Source organism: Plecotus auritus, assembly GCF_963455305.1.
Source record: "Plecotus auritus genome assembly, chromosome: 9".
NCBI lineage: Eukaryota > Metazoa > Chordata > Mammalia > Chiroptera > Vespertilionidae > Plecotus > Plecotus auritus.
In genome coordinates this window covers 6626863-6650286 of record NC_137783.1, presented here as the reverse complement: position 1 = coordinate 6650286, position 23424 = coordinate 6626863, and the positions used below count along the sequence as shown (strand labels likewise).

Sequence of the window (23424 nt, the reverse complement as noted above, 5' to 3'; positions counted from 1 at the left end):
AAGTAGCTTATGTATTAGAACTGATTTGGTACATTAAGTCATTATATACACACCTTTAATCAGCTGTTACTCTAAGTGACATTCTTGTTTAAAAACCAAACTATGAACATTACGTGGATTAACCTCTCTTCCCTCAAACAAAAGCCTAAGTTGACAAAAGGGTCAATTTCTATTAATGCCCCCTTTCCTTTGCCTTAGATTTTTAAAATCCAAATATATATATTCCCCCTTCTCTCTACTTCCTGTATATAGATCAAACTTCCTTCACATTTAGTCAATTCTAAAACCAAGTCATTTTTGCCACTAAGAAATATTTATAAATTACCTTGTGAATTAGTTTCTAGCCTATCACTTAAGTTTCAAAACAGACCAAATTTAAGTAGCCCATATTTCACATTAATATAGCATTTAAATACCACGCTAACTATAATTGGGAATAATACAGTTCTTAAAAGTCATAATTATTCACTTTATTTTCTTGTTTAAAAATAGCATAGATGGCACTCTTAATTCGCATTAACCTGTTTGAACACAATTAAGTAGGACATTTTATTACTATACAATAGCAGAAAACCTGCTCATTTAGATCACTTAAGGCTTACATAAACTAGTAAAAATAGTTTCTTTCAATGCATACTAAAAATGTAGTCTCCTTATAAAATTCAATATTTAATATATTAAGTGGAAGCCCAAATGCTGACTTTCAATAGATAAGATTTAAGTTGGGCATACCAGCTAAAAAGTGTCTAGATAATTTACTAAATTCTTAGTTTTTGTCTAAATGCAATCTTTACTCACCACCAAAGTTCCACCTAGACATGGTAAAATAATGGTTTCCAGCATTTGTGGACTCTAAATTAATGAGACTTTACTATATTAGTACTGAACAGAGCATACATTTTTAGAAGGATGCAAATTTCTACTCCTCCATATCCAGAAATTAAGATTTAATTAAACAAAGCTAATGGACTTTTAACACTTACATAAACACAGAAACAGGTGTGGAATGTATGTACATTCCACATACTTTACTAACAAATTACAGTAAAATTGCTTATTTCATGGCAACCTGGATTATCTAATAAACAAGAAGAAAAGGTCACTTATTATGAGTGTAGTCTTTATTGAAAGACTTACTTCACCTGTGGTTTACAGCTTTGGCTTAAGCTGGCTGGCCAGTCATTTTCGCCTGTTACTGCCAGCAGACATAAAAATCACGTGGCATGCCATGGGGGAAATAACTAGTAGGGATCGGAGCAAAGAAGATGGCAGTCACAAACACGTCACCAAAATCAACCTCAAAATAAGAAACACTTACTGCATGCCAAAGAATCTGTGCTGCTGTTTCTAACGAACATGGAAAAGGCAACGATTCTTAGGCTTAAATTGGATCAAAATAGCACTGATTTCACTTTGTTATGGTCGGTGTTAGCTTGACAGTTTTATTCTAAGATTGTGCATTTTAAAAAACAATTTACTATGAAATAACTTCCACTAACTGAACTGATCATGAACTCTTGTTCTCTTTCCGATTAAGACGAAGGACACTTCAGTCATGTTTACTATGGCAATATAATTAGTCCTTATACTTTTATTAATTCATAGAATATACAACTAGGAAATACTGCAGCTATATTTTAGCTGTTATCGCAATAAGCTAATTGATTTACTGGCAGACCAAAAAAGGCAAACTGAGAATTTAATAGGCTTTTATCAATATATTTTTAAGTCTTTAATTGTTCAAGTTTCACATATATTCAAGAAATTTTTTATTAGGAGGCATAATTGATATACTTTGTATTTGAGTGTTCTCCTTATAAAATGTAAAATAACTTTTCCATAACATCCCCCAAGGACACTATGAACAAAAGAAATAAGGGTAAATTTTGTAACAGAAGAATATAACAGATGACTACTACTGAGGTTAAAACTAAAGTGTCATAAAAAATTGGCCTAAAGATGAACTTCAGACTCTGAATTTTCAGGTATAGTAACATTTGGCTATATTTCTAAATAGGGGAAAAAGGGAAATAATACCAAAATTATTGTGGTTACCAATTTATAAAACCATCATTATTTCAAAGCTAATTGTAAGATTTCAAAAGTTTCAATAATCTGTGGATATTAGTTGCAACTTACTAAACTATAAAGCGTTTTCGCATTTTGGTGTCCAGGCCTCAAAACATTTCAAATATATTGCCTAAACATTTGCACCCCCTAGCTGTCAAAATTCAAATACATAGGATTTTATCCCTTTTACATTCCTGTTATGGTAAAAGTTCGAGGCAGATTTTACCCACATAGCCTGAGAAACACCTCAGAACCAAACCGCAGTCTTCTTTCTCCACCTGCGAATTCATTTACCAGCTGCACTCACACAGCCCAGCCCCTGTTCAGGCTTGTCCTCCCAGGCACACTACGCACACAGGAAAACAACCGAAAAGAAAAGTCACAACTCTGTGTACTAGTCAAAGCGAAGAGCCAATCATAAGTTGGTACACTCAACTGTCTAAATAAGGTGTTTTAAGCAATCTCGTTTAAAAAATTATTGGGCAAAATATATCCAATTTAAAAAACACCCAAAGATTTTTTAAAAAACACTTGTATTTTACAATTTATAGGAACCTTGAAATGGTTTACAAGGTTTTAATCAAGGTGTTTACATACCAAGTGATGTAAAGCAAAGGGAAAAAAGCAAAGAAAAATCTAAGCTGCAATGACATTTTAAAATGTATTTCTGCATCAAAGATTTCTATGAAATTAAAGTTAAGGCTTTTTCTGTATAGTAATTTGTATAATTTTAATTTTACATAGTAGCCAACCTTGGAAATGTCAGTCTTAAACATTCTTATCAATCCATTGCATTCAATGCAGTGGAGTGTGTTGTTACTTCAAATAATTACATTGCTACTTCTATGTTGAAGCATGCTTTTTAACACCGTGGTTACTATTTACAATGTGTGTCATTTAAACTTCAGGAAAAGCACAAGTGTGACTGTCTGACTTCAATACAAACACCAGACTTGGAATTTCCCCCAAAAGTGAAGTGTAATTTACTACAGTTTTTAAAGTCTTAAAAATATGTCTCAATGTGGATCACCAACATTTGCTCAAGTAACTCAGACAATGCTGTTCCTTATTTAGGTTGCAAAATTTCTTTATCAGTCTGGCTTCAGGTTTCTTTAAGCATAAAGTAAATATTTCCTCCAAAGCGACTCCAAAACCATGCATTTCTTCTCAACATCACACTTTTTCCTGCTGACTTCGAATGTGGTCCACCTCAGAGTAGGGGGAGGTAATGTCAAGATTCAGGATGAACTTATATGTGATGCCCAGTTTTTCACGATCCTCCCTTTTTTTTTCTCTTTTAAAAACAGTGAGTTAAAATACTGAATAGCAAGATAAAAATGGAATAGTATCTAGTAATCAAAATGTATTACCCATTTCTTCTATAAAATTTGTAGTCAGAATTGTCTTTATTGACTTTATTTTAGTTTTTGTACACAAAGAAAAATCATGTTCATATCCATCATGAACAAAAACTTAAAAAGGCAGAACTAGAAGACATGTGTCCTTCACCAAAGCAAAGCTGTGCTAAAGGTTCCAAACATTTCCATTTTTAAAATAAATATTTTCCATTTTCCGATGTCTACTTCCATGTCTTCAGAGTGTCACAGGAAACTGAAGCTATTATGAATTACAATTTTGTTTAGAGTCCCAGCTCACTGTGTTTGGTAACTTGCCATACCATATCCAGCTTGGTTAGGAGGAGGTATTACAGGGGGAGGAGCTTGTCCTTGGGGAGGCTGAGCACCAAATCCACCCATCCAAGCAGCAGAAGGTGATTGACTTGAAAGAGAAAAAAAACAAAAGACACTTCAGCAAACACAAGGAAAAATCATCTGTGCATTTATACAAAAACCAAGCAGAGCTAAATCACATAATAGACAAGGAATCAACAAACCTACAACAAAGAGCAAAGAAATAATTGATACATAGCCAGCCACATATTACAATATTAGTCTTTTTTTTAAATTTATTTTTATTGATTTCAGAGAAGGCAGAGGGAGAGATAGAAACATCAATGATGAGAGAGAATCATTGATTGGCTGCCTCTTGCATGCCCCCCACTGGGGACTGAGCCCACAACCCAGGCATAAGCCCTTGACCGGAATCGACCCGGGACGCTTCAGTCCACAGGCCAATGCTCTATCCACTGAGCCAAACCAGCTGAGCACAATATTAGTCTTAAATTGTTAAGAAAATACCCACAACTTAACACAATGACTACTCTGAAGAACAGCTCAAAACTAATTAAGAAACAAACAAACAAACAAACAACAAAAACAAAAACAAATGGCCCCCCTGGCTTGGCTCAGTGGTTGAGCATTGACCTATGAACCAGGAGATGACGGTTCAATTCCTGGTCAGGACATTATGCCTGGGTTGCAGGCTTGATCCCCAGTAGGGGGTATGCAGGAGGCAGCTGATCAATCAATGGTTCTCTTTCATCACTGATATTTGTCTCTCTCCCTCTTTTTCTCTCTGAAATCAAGAAAAATATATTAATTTTTATTTTTTTAAATATTTTATTGATTTTTTACAGAGAGAAAGGGAGAGGGATAGAGAGTTAGAAACATCAATGAGAGAGAAACATTGATCAGCTGCCTCCAGCACACCCCCTACTGGGGATGTGCCCGCAACCAAGGTACATGCCCTTGACCAGAATCGAACCTGGTACCCTTCAGTCCGCAGGCCAACGCTCTATCCACCAAGCCAAACCGGTTAGGGCTATATTAATTTTTAAAAATGACAAATGATTCAACACATCATCTACCTACCGTATATTGCACACTGTATATCAATTTACAAGAAATTTTAAAAACACAAGCTCATTTTTAAAAAAGAACGAAGAAGGAACGAGTGAAAATAAAGGTGGCTGGCCTATGGGGCTAAAAGTGCAAGGGACCAGCCCACTCTATCAACAAAGGAAAAAAAGCAAGCTACTTTTTTAATCAGATAAATCTCTGAAACTCCTCACACAAGCCAACAGGTATAAATCATTACATTTCTGAACATATCTAGACAAAGATCTTTTCTACACCAAAATAAACAAGTAGATAAAACAGTACGTTAGAAATGTAAATCAAACTCTACCAACTGCTTATAAAGGTAGCAGGACATACCAAACATTACCCTGACCTCCCTTTTCACCTAGGTAATAAGTACATTTTTAGCACCATAAATCCCTTTTCATAAGGTTTTTAATAGTTCCATATATTTAATTTAAATAGATTCTCCCTAGGAAAACACATTTTTTATTGCTTTTGTCAGAACCATATTTCTATACTGAAAAAACCCAAACTTACTCTACTCCAAATCCTTGTTGATTCCATGGTTGCCCGTATACTCCATAAGGCGGTACTTGCCACCCATTTGCCATATACTGTCCATACTGTTGTGGGTTTCCATAAACTTGGCTCCACTGACCCCACTGACTATAGTCAACCTAGGAAAAAGCAAATTACTGTTTTAGGAAACAAGTAAGAAATACAGTATTTGAAGAAAGTGGGAGACAAGGAAGAGAAAAACTAAGTAAGCACCCTTATGTGAATAGGACTCTGTTATTTATCATTGTCTAAGTTTATTGGGGTGGTGACACCTGTGAAAAGAAAGTATTAAGATTCAGTTAATACCACAAAATAATCACTTTTGAAATAGCATTAATAAAAATCAATTGAAAGCAGATATATGCTTCATTTTTTAATTTCAGTTTCTAAAGTTTTTATTTAGATATATAAGATAGAAACCTTAAAAAGTGCTATGAAAAATCCAATTACCTGTTGGAAGTTTTTAGTCATATCAGGAGATTCTTTACCCCAATAGCATTTAACAACATGTCCTTCGATCGTAGTACCATTCACCGAAACAATGGCATGGGCTGCACTTTCATGGGTTGAAAATCTGAGAGAAAAATAGAAAAAGTTTTTTTAAAGAACTTACCACAGTCCATACACAGTACTAGTTTACATACACACTTGTTAGTTTGTAAGTGTCAATTTGGCATTGGTACCCTAGAGTACATTATATAGGTAGTTTAAAGTTCTGCATTACAAAGTAACACTAACATAACAACCTCTGATACCTGGGGGGATCAAATAATGTAACTGAAAGGAACAAATCAAATTTAAGAGTAATAATATTACAGGTAGAATTTTACCTAACAAATGAATAGCCCTTCTCTGGAAAAACTCTTATTTCCATGATTTGTCCAAATGGTGAGAATGTCTGTCTCATAAGCTGATCTGAAAAACAAAAACATACAGATTATTCAAGGCTCATGTTTATCATAAAATTGGTACTAATAGTGATGAAGCTCCAGAGAGAAGGGGGTTAGAAAACCAAACACAATACCTGTTAACCCAGAAGCAATTCCTCCACAGTACACAGTACAATTTTTTGGACTTGACTGGTTTACTACATCTTCAAATCTTAACTGCTTAGTGTTATCTATATGCACAAAGAAAAGAAAAATGTTGAGAGCTATAAAGTGTTATAAAATGGATTACTATATTTTATTAAGATATGCCTCATTTGGGGGAAAAAAGTGAAAGAAAATATTTTTCTTCACGCTCTGACTTGATCTATATCAGCTGGTTCACAGCTCCAAATATAGTATCTCAAAGCCCAAAGTTATATTCACGATGAAATGAGTCTTGCAATGCTAATAAAATTTTTAAGAAATTAAGACTATACTAATACATGACTTTGTGAAGTACCCATCATTTTAATATAGTAGATGTATCTTACTTTCTTGTGTGCTTTTAGGTGCAGGTGGTTTACGTGTGGCCCAATTGGTTCTTATCTGACGACCACCCAGCCACTGACCTCCCATATGCACAATTGCATTTTCTGCATCCTATAGAGAAAAAAAAGAGAAAGAGCAATTACAAACAGAAAATTGTGGTATATAAGACCCAGAAGATGAAAGAAAATGGTGGATCCAATAAATCTTATCAGTAAATTAAACCCCTGAACATCCTAAACAAAACTGGACTAATATACTAAGAAAATTATTTAAATTGAGTGATTCATAAAATCTATTATTTATAGATTTCAAAATACCAAGACAGCATTAGAGAAATTTATCATAATTCAAATATGCAAGAAAAATATCACAATCCCATTGATTAAAAAATAAAAAGGCAGAAATCCCGTAAGACAAAGTTGTTTTCAAATATTTTAATTTTATGGATGATCTGTAATGTAACTTTTACTGAATAATATGTAAAAACTCTAATGTTATGGTCTAAATCACCTAACCCCAAAAATGTACATTCTAGTAGCAATGCATTGTAACTGTAACACAAGATTAAAAACTCATTTAAGGCAGAAGACTTTCTGCATTGTTGGAAAATGCTGTAAAGTGGCTGCCAATAAAAAATGAGTTTGGATTCTCAGAATTAATGCGAATTTGCAACAAATGCAATGAATCTACGCAAAGAAAGTATACGACTCCTGCCTTTTATCTTACTGCTTCAATAAATGCAGGTACAATAAGTTGCTGAAAATGTTCTAAAATGCTGATGCCAAAGCCCACTTTATTATTATTATCTGATGTTATAGTTAATGCAAATACTTAGATATTTTAGTACTTTTTTCTTAAAAAATACATGCAAAAGTCAGGATGAGTTGCTTCAATTTTCATTTAATATCCCAGCTACGAAAGTATGAATAATTATTAGAAGTTAAAACTGAGATTTTCCAAGTTAAGAATAAATATAGTTTAACTCCCCTCCAAATTCTGAGACTTCCTCATCTGTCCTACCCTTCAGCTTTACTTTAAGTCACATCTTACCTTCACCAATGCACAAACGCCACTTGATTACTCTTCTATAATCAGGCTATCTTTCCCCAGCTATTTCCAAGCTTATGACCAAACGAATTATACTCTATTGCTATACATACAAGATTACATAGAAGCTGTGTTTGTAGTTAACATCTAAGAATATTCAGGTTTCAGACTGATTAATGACTAAATTCTGTATTAAATTTAAATTGAGTTGAAAGAACGTACCAGTTTGTTATAAAAGGATACAAAACCATAGCCTTTGGATTTTCCAGTTGCCATGTCTTTAACTACTCGGGCATCCCTGTGAAAAGAAGCACAGCTAAATGAGGGAAGTAGAGTCATCCTCAAAATAAAAACTAAAAGGAACCACACACACTGTATTGTGAGCATTTTTTAAAATAAAATTTCAGTTAGCCCTAATTAACTACAGTCATTCCTGAACTCTCCCTAACGCTTCTTTACCTGTTAGAAAAAAGCAGTAGGACAAAAACATGTAATAAACATGCAACCTAATCAAATAGCCTGTGCTTTCTAAACTAAATGCTCAAATCTGAAGATTAATAGGAACAATGGTTTCCTTTTCTAATATTCTATTGGCTAGTGTCCTCTAAGGTTTACTGATTCTATAAATTACTGTAACAATGCTAACTACTTTACCACCATGCAATCTCTAAATAGTTAAATGTTTTCTGCCTAGTGATACAAAATATATGAAATATTAAAAAATTGAAAAAGAGGAAAAAATAGGAATTAAAAAGGCATACATGGCCTGTTAACAGATTTCTTTATTTTTCTTGGTCAATTCTCTATCATCATTTTGGAGTTTGGGCAGCTGTAAATTTTGAAAAATTGACATTTTCAGAAATTTAAGAAAGGAGAATAAAAAACTAACAACAATGCTAAGCACACCAGTACGAAAACAACAAATTTACACAGAAATTTTAGTGAGTAAGTTAAAATGATTGGAAATATAGAACTCCACTGAATATAGAATGTTAAAATGTAAATACTAAAATATATGTATATATAAATAATGTATAATAAGAATAAATAGAAATGAGAAAAAAATCTACAACTGAGTTCCAGTGTGCACAGTTCCTTGCAGTTAGCCTTCAAGATCCTGTCCATTCTTATGAGCAATTCTGCAAAATAACCAGAATGCTATTACTTTTAATTGTGACTTGGACTTTAGAAAAACTGCAGCTCTCAGGTATAAATAAAGATTGAAAAACAGCAACCTGTATTATTTTTTATACTGATTTTCTACTTACCACATTTAGAGATTAAAAAGCAAAGCAAATATCAAAATAGAAAATTAAGAATTAAATATTTCTTTCAAATAAATTAAATCTATAGAACAACAAATTGTATACAGAAAAATATTGTTGTTCTTAGTTGAAACATATTCCTGTAAAGTAATACTAAAACGTGTAATTTACATCTATAGGAAATACATAAGACAAATAGATCTTAATCAGAAAGATAAATTATGATAAACATTTTATAGAATTGTAACCACTTTTAGTTTTCTATTATATTTGATCAAGTAACATACAGTGAAATTTGAGCACGAACTTTGTTAAAAATTAAACCACATTTGGGCCCTAACTAGCAGAATGAAACACCACTAACAAAACAAAAAACAATTAATCCAAATATATGGCTCAGACATTGAAACTTCTTAATACTATAATAACATTTATCATTATAATTAAACATATACATTTTCAATTTAACCACAATATACCCCAGGATTTATCTACTTTCCCCCACTTATAAAAAGCTTAATACACAGTATAAATCACATTTATTTTAACCCATTATCTTTAACCACCAAATATTGAAAACATTCGACAAAAAGTTGGACTTTATAATAGTTTTTATCACCCAAACATCTGCTTCAAAGATAACAATCACTTAAAATTTTTAAACACATTATACACAGGATTAGATAAAAACAAGACCCCAAAACATTAAAATGACAACATTTTCAACAACATCTAATAAAAACAAAACCAAAACAAAAATCACACTAACTAGAAAAAGAAAACCTTAATTCTTATACAAGTTAATCAGATACTATTGTGCCTATCACAATTGAGTATAGTATTGATTATGATACTTACGATATTTTACCAAAGGGGGCAAATGCTGATTTGATATCTTCTGTTGTAATTTCTGGACTCAAATCCCCAACAAACACATGGAAGTGATCTGAAATCAAAGCATTTGGTAATCAAATACTTAAGTCAGCTACTAAACCTTTTATTTATGTTTACTTTTTTATTTTTGCTACTAAACCTTTTATAGGCAACACAAAGGGAAGGAAAAGCCCTGCTTAAGCTGGTAATGCTGCCGGATAATTTCAGAACTCTTCCACAGTAAAACGCAGCTGGAGTACTTACTGGAAGTATCTTTTTTCTGGCTACTTGGTGTTGTTGCCCAGTTTACTTTGACCTCCTAAAAATAAAGATTATATTTAATACAATTATTAGGGGTATCATTAAAAAGCATAACACTTACCACTTAGTAAATCATTTATCAAGCAGGATAATTTTTGCAAAAGTACTAGGCTGAATAAAGCAAAACCATCACTCAGCAGAGCTGAATATTCTTTTAAAAACTTGCTAAGCAAGAATGCAAACGCATTTGACATGCAAACACGTATGTTCATTAGGTGCCATTATTCTATTATCTTACCTTTCCCAAAATTTTTCTCCCATTCATAGCAGCTAATGCAGCAGCTGCATCTCTGTGTTCATAAAATTCCACAAAGCAATATGGGTCATTGCTTGTATGCTGCAAAACAGAAAATCCAACAGAAGAGTTGACCCTTCTGCTATCGGGTTGCTGAGAAGAAAATCCAGGAAAAAACATTACTGATAGCTAGGAATGTACAGGTGAGATTGCATAAGCTTATGAAAGCCTACACTTTATAAATAAGAGTTACAGCTAGACCTGACTTTGCACCTCAGGATTCTGTTGTACGCCAACAGAACTGTCAAAGCAATATAGAAGTATGACTATCCGCATTAAATCAAAATATAGAATTCTAGTGAAGTCTGATAAATATAAAATAGAAGTTTATATTAGACCAAACAAAACCTCAGTTCAGATTTGACGGATAAGGCCCACTTCCTTACCACTGCTCTTCTTTCCCAACAGAATTTTCAAAAGGATGAATTCTATTTACGCATCAGAATCCTTCACTAACTGTAACCCATGACTATACAAAATACAGAAATGAACCAACTTTACAAACTTTACTCCTATTAGCACTACATATGATGAGATGAGATTATGTATTTCTTTTATAGATAAGAAATGAGAATAAAATTGAAAAAGTTCAAATTTATAACTTGCTATTAAAGTGAATTCCCTTTCAAAATATTCTAATGTATTGGAGATTCTATAAACTTTTGAATTTGGTCATCAAAGACCAGAAAAATAAACTAGTGATTGAGAAAAAATTTTCTAAAAATGTCTTTGAATAAACATTTCAGGACAAAGCTACAATTTTATATCACAAAAACACTCATAAAAAATCTTTATTATATATATTCTACAACATTATGCTTGACGGTAGTTGGCAAATAGGTGTTTATAGATGATGAGAAAGTAGTACACCTAATTATATCATCTTACAACCTAAATGGAAGTAAATTTTATAAACCTGCAACCTAAATTGGAGTTACACAACTGTATAAATGTATTTACATAAGGTTAAAAACATTCATCACTGTTCCGTGTAAAATGCCCTAAAAAAAAAAAATTTTAAATGTGGAATTCTAGTTGCACTTACAAAGGATAAAAATACCAGATAAAATAAAGATCTTTTCAACAATCACTGTTTTTCATCCCAGGAAAGTTTTAGAAGAAAAATCCAAAATAAGACGTCTAAAACAATAGTGGCGAAGCAACCAGAGGCATTTCCTTGAGAGGGAAAAAAAGTGTGATCATTAATACTGACAAGAACACTATGGGCTCCCATATAAAATCCTACTGTCCTAGCAACCTGAACGCTGTTCTTAAGAGGTAGGGAAAGAAAATGGGGGGGAAAAACTCCAAATCTTAAATTCCTCCTTTAAGAAAGTTAATATTTACTAGTAACATTCATTAAAGAAAGGATTTTAAAGGTAAATAAAAAGCTAAAACAACTAGTCAATTTTTCCTTTTAGTCCTAACTTTTCTGCCCTATGGCCTCTAAGGAAAACATTGGTTAACTGTAGCAAAACAGAAGTCCGTGGTAGATCTGTAACAATAGACTTTAGTAAACTAGTCTACTCATGCACACGGACTGCATGTTCATCTAACCCAGCCTTGGGCAAACTACGGCCTGCGGGCCGGATCCGGCTGTTCTATCCGGTTCTCTTGCTCTCCCCTCCGCTCCTTTACTTTGAATTTATATTAGTTCACACAAACACTCCATCCATGCTTTTGTTCCGGCACTCTGGTCCAGTTTAAGAACCCATTGTGGCCCTCGAGTCAAAAAGTTTGCCCACCCCTGAAAGCGGTAGTAGGCCGGACCCCATTCACTGTACGTAAACATGCACATTTATATATTCATACCACACTACATTTTATCTAAGACCCCACTGATTTCTGCCACATCTCAAATGTCAGATGTGTTAAAATTTTTTACTAGATAATATACATTTATTATAGTATACAGGGAAAAGCTAAACTCTAAAATAAACAGTATCTAAAGTAAAAAAAAAATCATAAAACTAAGGGTAAGAGAGGATTATTAATATGCTGAAATGAAATTCATGAAAGAAAAACAAATGCCTAGACAGTCTATAGCAGTGGTCACCAACTGGTGGTCCACAGACCACTGGTGGTCCATGCGGTCCCAAAGGTTGGCGACCGCTGGTCTATAGTAGAGTTCATGCCCTTTGGAAGCTTCCCACTTACACCACTGGCAAGTGACACTAAAAATCAACTGTGTCCTTAATTACTATTGTCACCAATTTTTTTAAAAATCCTTACCCGAGGATATAATCTTTATTGATTTTAGAGAGAGAGGAAGAGAGAGAGAGAAACATTGATGTGAGAGAAAAACATCCATCGGTTGCCTCCTGTACATGCCCCAACTGGGATGGAACCCCTGACCAGGAATTGAACCCACAACCATTTTGGTGTATGGAACGCCCACACTCGAACCAACCGAGCCACCTGGCCAGGACTGTTGTCATCAATTCTTGTGGGGATGACATAAAGACCAAGACAGAGAAATAGGAGGTCTTACAACTATTTACAAGTTCAAATGTGGGAGTTGTAGAATATGGATAAATTTTGAAAATTCACTCAAATCCTTCTACCCCTCAAATGGCTGAACATGCAGGTTTTTTAAAAAACACGTTAAATCATTATTAAATGTCTTGCAAAAGTTTCTAATGATTCTTTCCCCTTTTTCACATCCCATCCTCTTCTAAACCCACTCCAATTGGCTTCCAACCCAACTAAGCCACTGAAACTTTGTTACACTCACCAATGACCTCTCTGGCAGCTCTGTGATCCCTTTTCTGTCCTCATCTTGACTTTCAAGTACAATTCAAAACAGTGACAACCCCCCAAACACCCCTTTAAATATTCTCCTTTACATTCCACTGTACTCTCTTGGTTTTTGTTTCCTCGGGCGGGGCGGGGCGGGGGGCGGCGGCGGCGGTAGTTTTTTCAAAAGGTAGTTCTTCCTCCTTAACTCAGACTCTAAATGTCTACGCGTTGAGATGCTCCGGGGGTCCCTCTAGTCTTCTCTACAGCACTCTCAGGAACTAGGTGTCACCTAGACCCATGGCTTCAAATACTACTGCAAGCTGGTATCATCAGCATGGTCTCTCTCAAGTACCCAACTGGTTTATCCAACTGCCTACATATCATGCCCATTTAACTGTCTAGCGCACATCTTAACTTTAGCATTGCCAAAACAGAGCTCCTGATTCCCACCACTCCCCCCATCCATCCTGTGCCTCCCCTAGTCTTGACTCTAGCAAGTAAATAGCATTACCATCCATATAATTGCACAAACAAGAATTTTAGGGTCGCCCTGGCCGGTTTGGCTCAGTGGATGGAGCATTGGCCTATGGACTGAAAGGTCACAGGTTCAATTCCAGTCAAAGGGCACATGCCCGGGTTGTGGGCTTGATCCCCAGTAGGAGCTGTGTAGGAGGCAGCCAATCGATAATCCTCTCTCATCACTGATGTTTCTGTCTCTCTCTCCCTCGCCCTTCCTCTCTGAAATCAATAAAAATATTTAAAAAGAAAAAGAATCTTAGGGTCATTCTTGAAGTCTTCTTTCCCATTACGTCCCACAGCCAATCGAGTACTACTGTTATTCTATCTCCAAAATATACACCAAGTTTATATACTTCTATCTCTATGGCTTCCACTCTAGAGAACAAGTCCACATCACCACTTAAACTAGACTAGGGAAATAAACTCAGCTCGTTTCCCTTCTTCCACTCTTGCTCCTACAATCCATTCTCCACATAATAGTCATTTTCCAAATATAGTACCTTAAAAATACAAATCAGAATACATTACCCTACTTAAAACCCCACTGCAACCTGAGTAAAATCCACTCTCTCTGTCATGGCCTGTACTGCCCTAGGTGATGCCAAACCCTGCCTGCCTATCTCTTCAGACTCACTTCCTACCACTTCCTCCTGCCCCCACTCACCAGGCTCCAGCTATCCTGGGTCTTTCATTGGACCCACACACCAAGCTCATTACCAACTCAGGCTTTGTATTTGCTGTGCCCTCTGCTTCTAGCTCTTACTGTAGATGGCACCATCTTGTTCTTCCTGTCTCAGCTCGGAGGTGACACCTTCCCTCACCACCTAAAGAACATACCCTCCAATCATCATCACAGAACTGCTTTATTCTCTTCATAGTTCCAGCTTTGAATAATGCCTAGCACAAAGTAAATTTTGTGAAAAAAAAAAAAATGAATGAATGAATAATAAGTAGGAAGAAGAGGAAACATAATATACCAGAACAGACTGATGATTATCATTAGTTAGGGAAAAAAGACCAAAAGACCAATTTGCTTTACAGATTTTTAACACTTGCCCTCTGTCTCAGGCTATAACACAAACTCCTTAGTACAGCTTCCGCTCCCTACTGAACACTCCTTCTCACCTCTTAGCATCTCTATGACTAACCAGCCCCACTGGAAACTCCAAGCATGCTATGATTCCTACCTTTTCCTTTCAAGCATTTACACTGTCTACCAGACCAGATCAACATTCCTCGCTCTACCTGGAATCCCTTCTTCCTCAAATTCCTTTTTAGCCAGTTTCCATTACTATCCTTTTCACTTTCAGCCTAGACACTGACTCCTCTAAGAAGCCTCTCCAGACCTAAGGCTGTACTGGAACTTATATGTTCTCCCACAGCACTTGAAACGGCTCCCATAGCATTTATTAACCTATACCACTGTCTGTTAAATCCTCTGTCTCCCTCATTAGACTCTAAAACTCTGTGGGGCTCTACACTATTTTATTCACCACTATATCCCTAGGACTTACCGTAATACCTGGTACACAGTAAATAATAATAAAAAAAAGTGTTGAAACAAAATCATCACGCTAACAATTTCAGTTCCTATCTACAATAGGCTATTCAGTCATTAGTATTTACTAAAAACACACAAGGTGTAAAATGTCGCACTCTGCAAATAACCCAATATACACCAATTCCTAAACTTTAAGTGTATAGTATCTAAATCAGTAACACTCTTGTTGAATTGTACGAACTATCATCTAGTTTTTCAACACTCTGAGGTAAGTTGTATTGATTCTTTACAAGCAAGAACACTTGAAGGTAACGACATCGTGAAGAATGACCATTTGAGAGTAACAGCACAGGAACTTTGTCCCTGCAAATAAAACTCCATTCCAAACCTAGTTTGTCAGCCAGATCAAACACGTCAATACAACAAACATGAATCTCTCCATCAGAATAACTTGAGGTTTAGTTAGAATGTTATTTTAAAATACTAGTCAACTCATGTATCTCAAAATGTTAAACATCATGCTGTCAGCACATGGAACTGGGAAGATCTTACCTCTGTTATCATTTTACAGCTTTTACAGGGTCCAATCTGACTAAATAACTGAAGTATAAGAACTTCCGTCACATCTCTGGAGAGGTTACCTACGTATCTGGACAAAAAAAAGAAAAAAGAAAAAAAATCAGTAATTTTCTTTCAGCTCTGGCTCTAACGTGTTATTATTTAACTCATCACCTTTTAGTTCATTTTAACTTCCTGTCTTCATACAGATATTCCAATTAAGACTGATTCTATGAAAGTAAAATTAATCCTTGTTTATGAAAGCAGCAACAAATGTACTTAGGCCACTAATGTACCACTTATAAAGAACAAATTAACATAATCGTGTATACCAAAAGCATAGTTTTCTCATCTCATTAGAATAAAAATAATGAAAACTTAAAGCAGTCTAAAGATAACTACAATTTTTTAATGTGAAACACAATTTAAAATAATGTGTAACACACACTCACAATTACTGACTTATCAAAACACCTTATCGTAAAGGGTTATCCTTTTATATTAGATATAAAGGAATATAACATGAGTTTATCTTAGACCTCCAACCAAAGCAATTACATGAATGAAAAAGAGAGTTAAAGTTATAGCAAAACACACAGAAATCAGGGGGGTTTGTTTCGTCTTGCCAAATAAAATTGTTATTGATATTATGTCTTCATTGTTTTGTTTTAGAATAGCAGAGTAAAATAATAAAATTTCCTAGCCTAAAACACATCGTAATCAACAAAATACATATTGATCTAGATAAAGCAAATATAAAGACTTCTTTAGAAACTCCGAGAAAATTTAAGACAAATACAGGTATACTTTTGAGTATGCCTATTTAAAGAGTTGGGATTGGTTTTTGTTTGTTTTATAAAATGAATTATATATTTTGTGTAAGAAGTTTAAAACATAGCCTGGCCGGCATGGCTCAGTGGTTGAGTGTCGACCTATGAACCAGGAGGTCACAGTTCGATTCCAGTCAGGGCACATGGCTGGGTTATGGGCTCGATCCCCAGTGTGGAGTGTGCAGGAAGCAGGCGATTAATGATTCTCTCTCATCATAGATGTTTCTATCTCCCTCTCCCTTCCTCTCTGAAATCAATAAAAATATATTTTAAAAAACATTATCTAAAAAGAAATTTAAAACACAGATGAATTTTTAAAAGGAAAAAAGAACACCATCACCCAGAGATGACCACCTTGGTTTTTCTTGTACCATGGATTTATTGTAATTTAGCTTACTTAATTGTCAAACTTTAAGTCTTTCTGGTACTCAGTGTATAATTCCTGTAATTTGCCTGTTATGAACCTCACCAAGCAAACAATATTTGTAAAAATTAACAGTTTCTTCTGGAAAGTAAATGGACATACGTTTTTATTTTCCTAATATGTAACATATGGAAACTTAGTACTGAGACCAAAATAAGATTTGCATCTATTAACATATTAAATACGTAACTGCTTTAAGATGGAACACTTTGAAAGGAGAAAAGAGACTGAGAAAGGTAAAGTTACGTGTAATAAAGAAAATTGTCTGATTAGGACTGAATAGGCACTTTCCAGTTGAGCTAAGAATTTCATTGCAATGGGTACTAATGCCTTTAATTTATATGTTCTAAAACTGGAACACAAGCCCAATGTTAATTAATAGAAGACTAACCCAGTGACAAACTTTAGGTCCACCCATACCATCTTTTCCTTACAATTAAAGTAGAACAGACCCATTGCTAGGGCATGCAGTGACACACTTCTTCCAGCAGTAGCGAAAAGTTATAGACTTATGAGTTAGCTAGACAACTACCTGTCCCTTTTCAACTCATAGGGGGTTTGTGAGCAATCATGGATGGAATTTCTTTTTTGTACAAGGTAGACCTCTCTATAAAGAAAGTGAACAAGTAACCTTGGTCTCCTAACTATTATGTTCATCTAACTAAAGTGCTAGTTAGCTCATTTTTAAGATATTTGACGTGGATAAAACTAATTTTCACATATTGAAGCTAACAAGTAACAAAGTTAAAACAAAAGGATCATTGTAATATAACAATCTTAAATAGTTTTAAATTTGTATTACTGCTTAAAACCTTGATTTGTTGCTCAGGCACTAATTACCTTCCATATACAGTATAACAGTCACAATCAAAGCTGTTACTGTTTCATACGATTTTTATTTCAAGCCAATCTATTCCAATACGTTATATAATTTTGAAGAACTTCTAGAGGCACATTTAGATATATTAACTTACATCTCAAGCACTGATGCCAAAGAGCAAAAATGTTAACCAGAATTTAGAATGACATTAAATACTTACAGAAAAACCTAGTTTTAAAATGTTTCCTATTTTTCAAATATCTCCACTAAAAGTTCTGTGGTAAAGCAGCAAACTTCTTTCTGCTGTGGTTATGAAGCAGGCCATTTATTCTAAAGTTCCAAGTGTTTAAATATAAAATTTCGACTCAAAGATCATATATAAAATAACAGAAAAAGACAAATGACTCAAATTTTGTATTGAGAGGTCAACTCAGAGTAAACGATTTTTAACTCAAGAAAAAAGAAAAGCATACCTTAGGTCTATTTTATCTTCTAAGAACAGCAACTGTAGGAACTAAAGCATTAAAAGTGGAAAATGATGCCTTTATCCCTAACATCAGGGTTAAAATTCAATTTAAGACTAGAAACTTTGCAGTTGCACAGTAGGCAAAAGTTCACATTGCCAAACTATTTCCTATGTCCCACTGGGCAGAATTTTAAGTTAAGAACATCATGCCTTTCAGAGAAAAGACAAATCACACATTTCACCATTGAATGTTTTCTTACTCTGAGTAGAGTAGCCCTACCAGGGCTGATATTACCAGCATTTTTACAAAACATATTATAACCAAATTTCTCTAATAAAGTAATATTTTTACTTTTGTTCTTGAAAAGTTCCTATACAAGAGGAGATTTTGCAACAATACCCTTCAATGGGCATCTAATGAATTATCAATCTGTCAATATTTCATTTAAGGTAGGAGGCAAAGTGCAGGAAAGGTACAGGTGAATTGACCAACTACACAAGGGACACTGATAATACATTTTAAATAAGCAGACAATATGATTAAGTTGAAAGGCTTAATTACAGCCATAATACAAGCAAATCCATGGTGTAGCTGGTCAATATTATAATGGAATTTAATAGTATTTCCTTCTGCTGTTGCCCTTATTCAGATTATACTCTAAATCATTGGTTTATTTCCTCCTTTCAACAGAGTATCAGGAAGGACAGTAGTAAAGGATGACATTGCATAACAAGGTATAATCCCAGATCCACAATTCCTACTCATTTTGGTGCATCAGATGGATGAAGAAAGTAAACTATATAGAACACCATTGTAATTTAATGTTGATTGCAGATTCAGATATACCATGGCTCAAATCACTGCATTTAGAGCTACCCACAACACGTCTGAAATGTGGGTCCTACAAGGTAGCTGTCAGGCAGTCCAGTTCCAACATCAGTTTTACATAGCATGATCTCCTTTGTTTGCTTTTTTAAATCACAAGTTACCCAATACATATTACCCCAAAACAAATGTCAAATGAGCATGGAGAGCAGCAGAAAACAGACCTTTAAAGCAACTATTTGAAAAACTTTAGGCTCAACATCAAAGCAATTCTATACCACTTTAAATACCATCGAATAAATTAGTAATACTGTAGGTAATGAATATTTAAAGACCTACCTAGGCTATAAACACCATATTGTTTTCTGATGATAGAACCATATGTCTTAGCTTGTGTGTGTCTGCAGGAAAAAAACCTCACTAGTAACACACAGGCATTTTAAGGAAACAAGAGTACATTCTTTTAAAACATACTGGCCACTTGAAAACCTAATCCGTAGATCACAATGTAAAATAAAAAGAGCTCCATAAACAAAATAAAACCCTACTAGATATCAATCTCTACAGTCACATTCAAGTTTTTATTACATTACTTGTATCTAAAGAATCCTTTCATGAGTAATATGTAAAATAAACTTAAAACTACTATCCATTGTTGTTGTTTTTTAATTAAAATCTGATCCCCAAAAAAATCCCAGTTGTGAAACATCTGCTTTTACTTCAAAATTTTACATTTGAAGGTTTTAAAATATATATAAAATCAACAGACAGCATCATGTGCATATGACAATCAAGTCTGTCTATAATTTTAAATCAATCAGACTTTTTTTTTAAAAAAAGGACTTAATACTAATTTAATGACAAGAGTATAATCATTGTAAAATATTTGAATACCTCTTATTTTCCAGGCAGTGAACTAAGTGCTGCAGGGGTAAGACCTAGGAAGATGGAGCAGTCCTTGTCTAAAAAAAAAAAAACCCTTCCCATGAGAATAGTGGGAAGAGGAAAAAGGAAGACAGAATAGTAAGCATGTACATCAAGGCTCAAGACGTTTCCTTACGTATGTGTATACATGTCACATTTTTAGACAACTGTAAACACAGATAAAGTAAGTGTGTTTTGGAGAAAGAACAGGAGACTGGAGAAGGTACAGGTCAGAAATAAGTGACAAAGAAGTTAGCTTATTATTATTAGTCAATTGAGGAAAGTCTAAGGTATGATGAAGATGAAGACAAGACAGATGCAGAGATATATGAATTAAAAGTATTGAAATAGCATATTTTTAGCATGGCAAAAAAACAAGAATTTCTCTTCATAAGGAAGTTAAATAGTTAATGAGAAATATGCCATGAGAATTTACCAGTTATTCAGCAGCTATTATGATGTAATCATGACATTTCAGCTTTTTAGATACAATGTAACCTTTTTAAAAAAAAACGGTTTTTATTTATTTTAGAGAGAGAGAAAGGGGAAAACATCCATGTGAGAAACAGGTCAGTCTGCTGCACACCCTAACCAGGGATGGAGCCTGCAAAAATGGAACTGGAGACCTTTCACCAGCCAGAGCATTACAATGTTACTTTTCTGTTAAATAATGCTAGCTGGCTCCAAATCCAGCTTTCCCAGATGCTTCCATCAAAATACACACTAACTAAATATCAAGCCCTGGCTTCAACAGATGTTAACAAATTTCAAGTTTGTCCCAATTCCCTTTCTGGGAAAAGAAGGCCAAAATGGAAGACAGAACAAAACAAATATAAAAGTTTCGCTAAGCAGGCTTTTCATTCAAACATTTGGTGCTTAAGTTGGCCTCAAATTCTCAAAACAGGATGGCAAATACTTCAGTGAGGCAGAGAAATAGGAATGAAAAAGTGCAAGGCCCCCCTCAAAACAAAAGGAAAAGCCAAACCTGTACCACATGGTACAGGTATCTATCTGCTTTCCTGAGCCAGTTTCTTTGGTAAGACCCAAGAGATGAGAAGCGAGTCAAACTTCCTGAGGACCTATGCACCTTCATCTATTCCCCAAAAGTAATGTGCCCATTAAACAGCAGAGCCAGGTGAACTATGACCCTCTCCACACCAGGCAGAGGCAAGAGGAAAAACAGGGCAGCGATGTGACTCCTTGTACTGCAGGGAGGCGTTGAGAGGCCAGGAAAACCGAAGGTGCCCAACTTAAACATGTAATTAGAAATTACTCAGACTTTTTTTTTTTTTTAAATGCAGGAAAAAGAAAGGAGTGCCACACAATCCAGAGAGGAATGCAAGTGCTGAGTCATCACTCTTCCCGTAGGAAAGAAACTCCAGTAAGCGGTTGGAAGATGAAATTCATTCATTAGATTGGGCTTCAGGTAAAAAGCACCAGCAAGCTAGGAGAAGGAGCGTTGCAACGACACACAGCGAGTAGTGGATAAAAGGCATCATTTTATCCACCTCCGAAGGTCTCGACAGATGAGGAAGAGGTAACAGCAAAAGGACCAAAGCAGCTGGACAACGGGTCGTCGGGGCAGCGTGGGTAGCGCTCAAAGTAAACTTCGTTATCCCAGAAGGGAAAGATGCTCCAGCGGCAAGAGGCATCCCTTCGCGCTTCGAAAGTAGCGGGCGCCCGGCGAGTGTTTCCGACAGCGTGGGCGGGGGCACGTGGGGGCAGAGCGAGGGAAGGGGCTCGAGCGCCAGAAGTGCCCGGCTTGTGCGGGAGCTCAGCTTGGGAGAAGACGGAGCGGCTGGAGCCCGGGACCCGGAGGGCGCGAGTGCCAATCCCTCCCGGCCCCAGGGGATGCGGCTGCGGCCCCACCCCCAGTCCCACCCCCACCAGGCCCTGCCCCCGTGGGGACAGCTCCTGGCTCAGCCCAGGACCCTAAAGCAGAGGGAAAGCAGGAGCTCTCCGGGCCCGACAGCCTCCACGGAGCAGAAACCGGCCTGGGAAAGGTGTGCAAAGGAGGGCGCGACAGAAAGAGATCGAAACAAGCCCCAGGCCCCAGGAAGTGACTGTTGGGGGAAGGGAGGGCTTCCTTCCCAAGGAAAAGGGGACAAATGAGGAATGCACTTGGCGTCCGCGCCACCCCAGCCAGGGTGCCGCCGAGAGTCTCGGCTTCGGCCCCGCTCTCCTGCTGCTCCCTCCCACAGCGACCCGCGGTGCCCGGGCCTCGCGGCGCCTGGCACCCCCTCATCTCGGGTACTCACAGAGTCCGGGGCTGCCCGTCGTCTTCCATCATGGTGGGTGCGACGGAGAGATCCCGGGACAAGGGGGAGGGCAGGGTTGGGGAGGGGAGGGGGTGGGGAGGAAGGGGAGGGGGGCTCTGGGCACCAGCTGGGGACAAGGAAAGGACACCGAACCCTGCTCACGGGCTCTCTCCCCCCAGCCCCGCTCCGGACACTGCGCTCCAACCAGGAGGAGCAGGAGGAGGAGGAGGATGAACAAAATGGCCGCCGCCACCAGCCAGGCAGGAAACGGGGCAGAGCGCAGGCGCGGCCCGCCAGGTCACAGCTCAGGCCAGCCGCGACGGCCTGTAAAAGGGATAACTAAGTGAGGAGAAAAACAGGCCGCCGAGGAAACCGTGTGTCCGGTCACGAGGGATCACGTCGTCGCTGTGCGCCCCCTGGCCGGCCGAAGCCTAGCCAACTCAAGAAGAGGGTGAGAGGAGAACCGCCGTGAAACTGAAGTCTCTGGGAATTGTGGTCCTGGAAATGAGAGAGGGAAGCACTTCAAAGTGCTTCTGGGAACTGTAGTCCAAAGGAGACACGCGCTGGGACGCGAAGAAGAGACTTCTGGGTACTGTAGTACGTGAGGCCATGCGGCGACCAGGAAGTCGGGGTGCTGGGACGGGATGGGGAGAATAAAGGCGATGTTAAAAGGCTGGGAAACGAAGTGGGGGAAAACGCTGTCCCGGACATAAACTACAAATCCCAGAGTGCCTTGCGCTGGGGGCTGTCCGAGGACTGCTCCAGGCATTTTAAGGCTCTTCTGTTGGCTCAGCCTGAGCTGCTGCTCCGCCTCCGTCCAGCCCGAGAGCGGTTTCTTCAACTGCGGCTTAGGCAGCTCTCTGGCTCCGCATGGTGTCGGGGCCGGCAGGTCTTTCCGGCCCTGCGTTAGTCAGAACGGCTGGCCCGCGGACACCAACCGCCGCCCCGCG

General features: G+C 36.9%; 1 protein-coding gene across 10 annotated transcripts; it reads right to left on the bottom strand.

The window, feature by feature from the left end:
• Positions 1-456: 456 nt before the first annotated feature.
• TIAL1 (TIA1 cytotoxic granule associated RNA binding protein like 1) lies at positions 457-22981 on the bottom strand. 10 transcript variants are annotated; one of them, XM_080688637.1, is made up of 14 exons: positions 22475-22560; positions 20187-20254; positions 19632-19693; positions 15921-16017; positions 10553-10702; positions 10258-10312; positions 9979-10066; positions 8078-8153; positions 6811-6919; positions 6415-6510; positions 6221-6305; positions 5841-5964; positions 5370-5509; positions 457-3849 (listed from the first exon to the last, which is right to left on the bottom strand). In XM_080688637.1, exons 4-14 carry the CDS (start codon positions 15930-15932, stop codon positions 3723-3725), a joined length of 1062 nt encoding a protein of 353 aa, XP_080544763.1. In that variant the 5' UTR covers positions 15933-16017; positions 19632-19693; positions 20187-20254; positions 22475-22560; the 3' UTR covers positions 457-3722. The 10 variants fall into 10 exon arrangements, with proteins under 10 accessions (XP_080544763.1, XP_080544765.1, XP_080544762.1 ...); XM_080688639.1 differs by lacking the exon at positions 20187-20254 and having other exon boundaries at positions 10553-10651; positions 22475-22920; XM_080688636.1 differs by lacking the exon at positions 20187-20254 and having other exon boundaries at positions 22475-22728.
• Between the last annotated feature and the right edge of the window lie 443 nt (positions 22982-23424).

Excerpts from the sequence above, each read along its gene's own strand:
- TIAL1 (XM_080688633.1), bottom strand. The coding sequence starts at position 22,506 with ATGATGGAAGACGACGGGCAGCCCCGGACTCT. Across the intron at positions 10,313-10,552 it reads GGAGAAAAATTTTGGGAAAG|GAGGTCAAAGTAAACTGGGC; the intron begins GTAAGATAATAG and ends CTTTATTTTTAG. Across the intron at positions 3,850-5,369 it reads CAACAAGGATTTGGAGTAGA|TCAATCACCTTCTGCTGCTT; the intron begins GTAAGTTTGGGT and ends TTCTCTTTCAAG.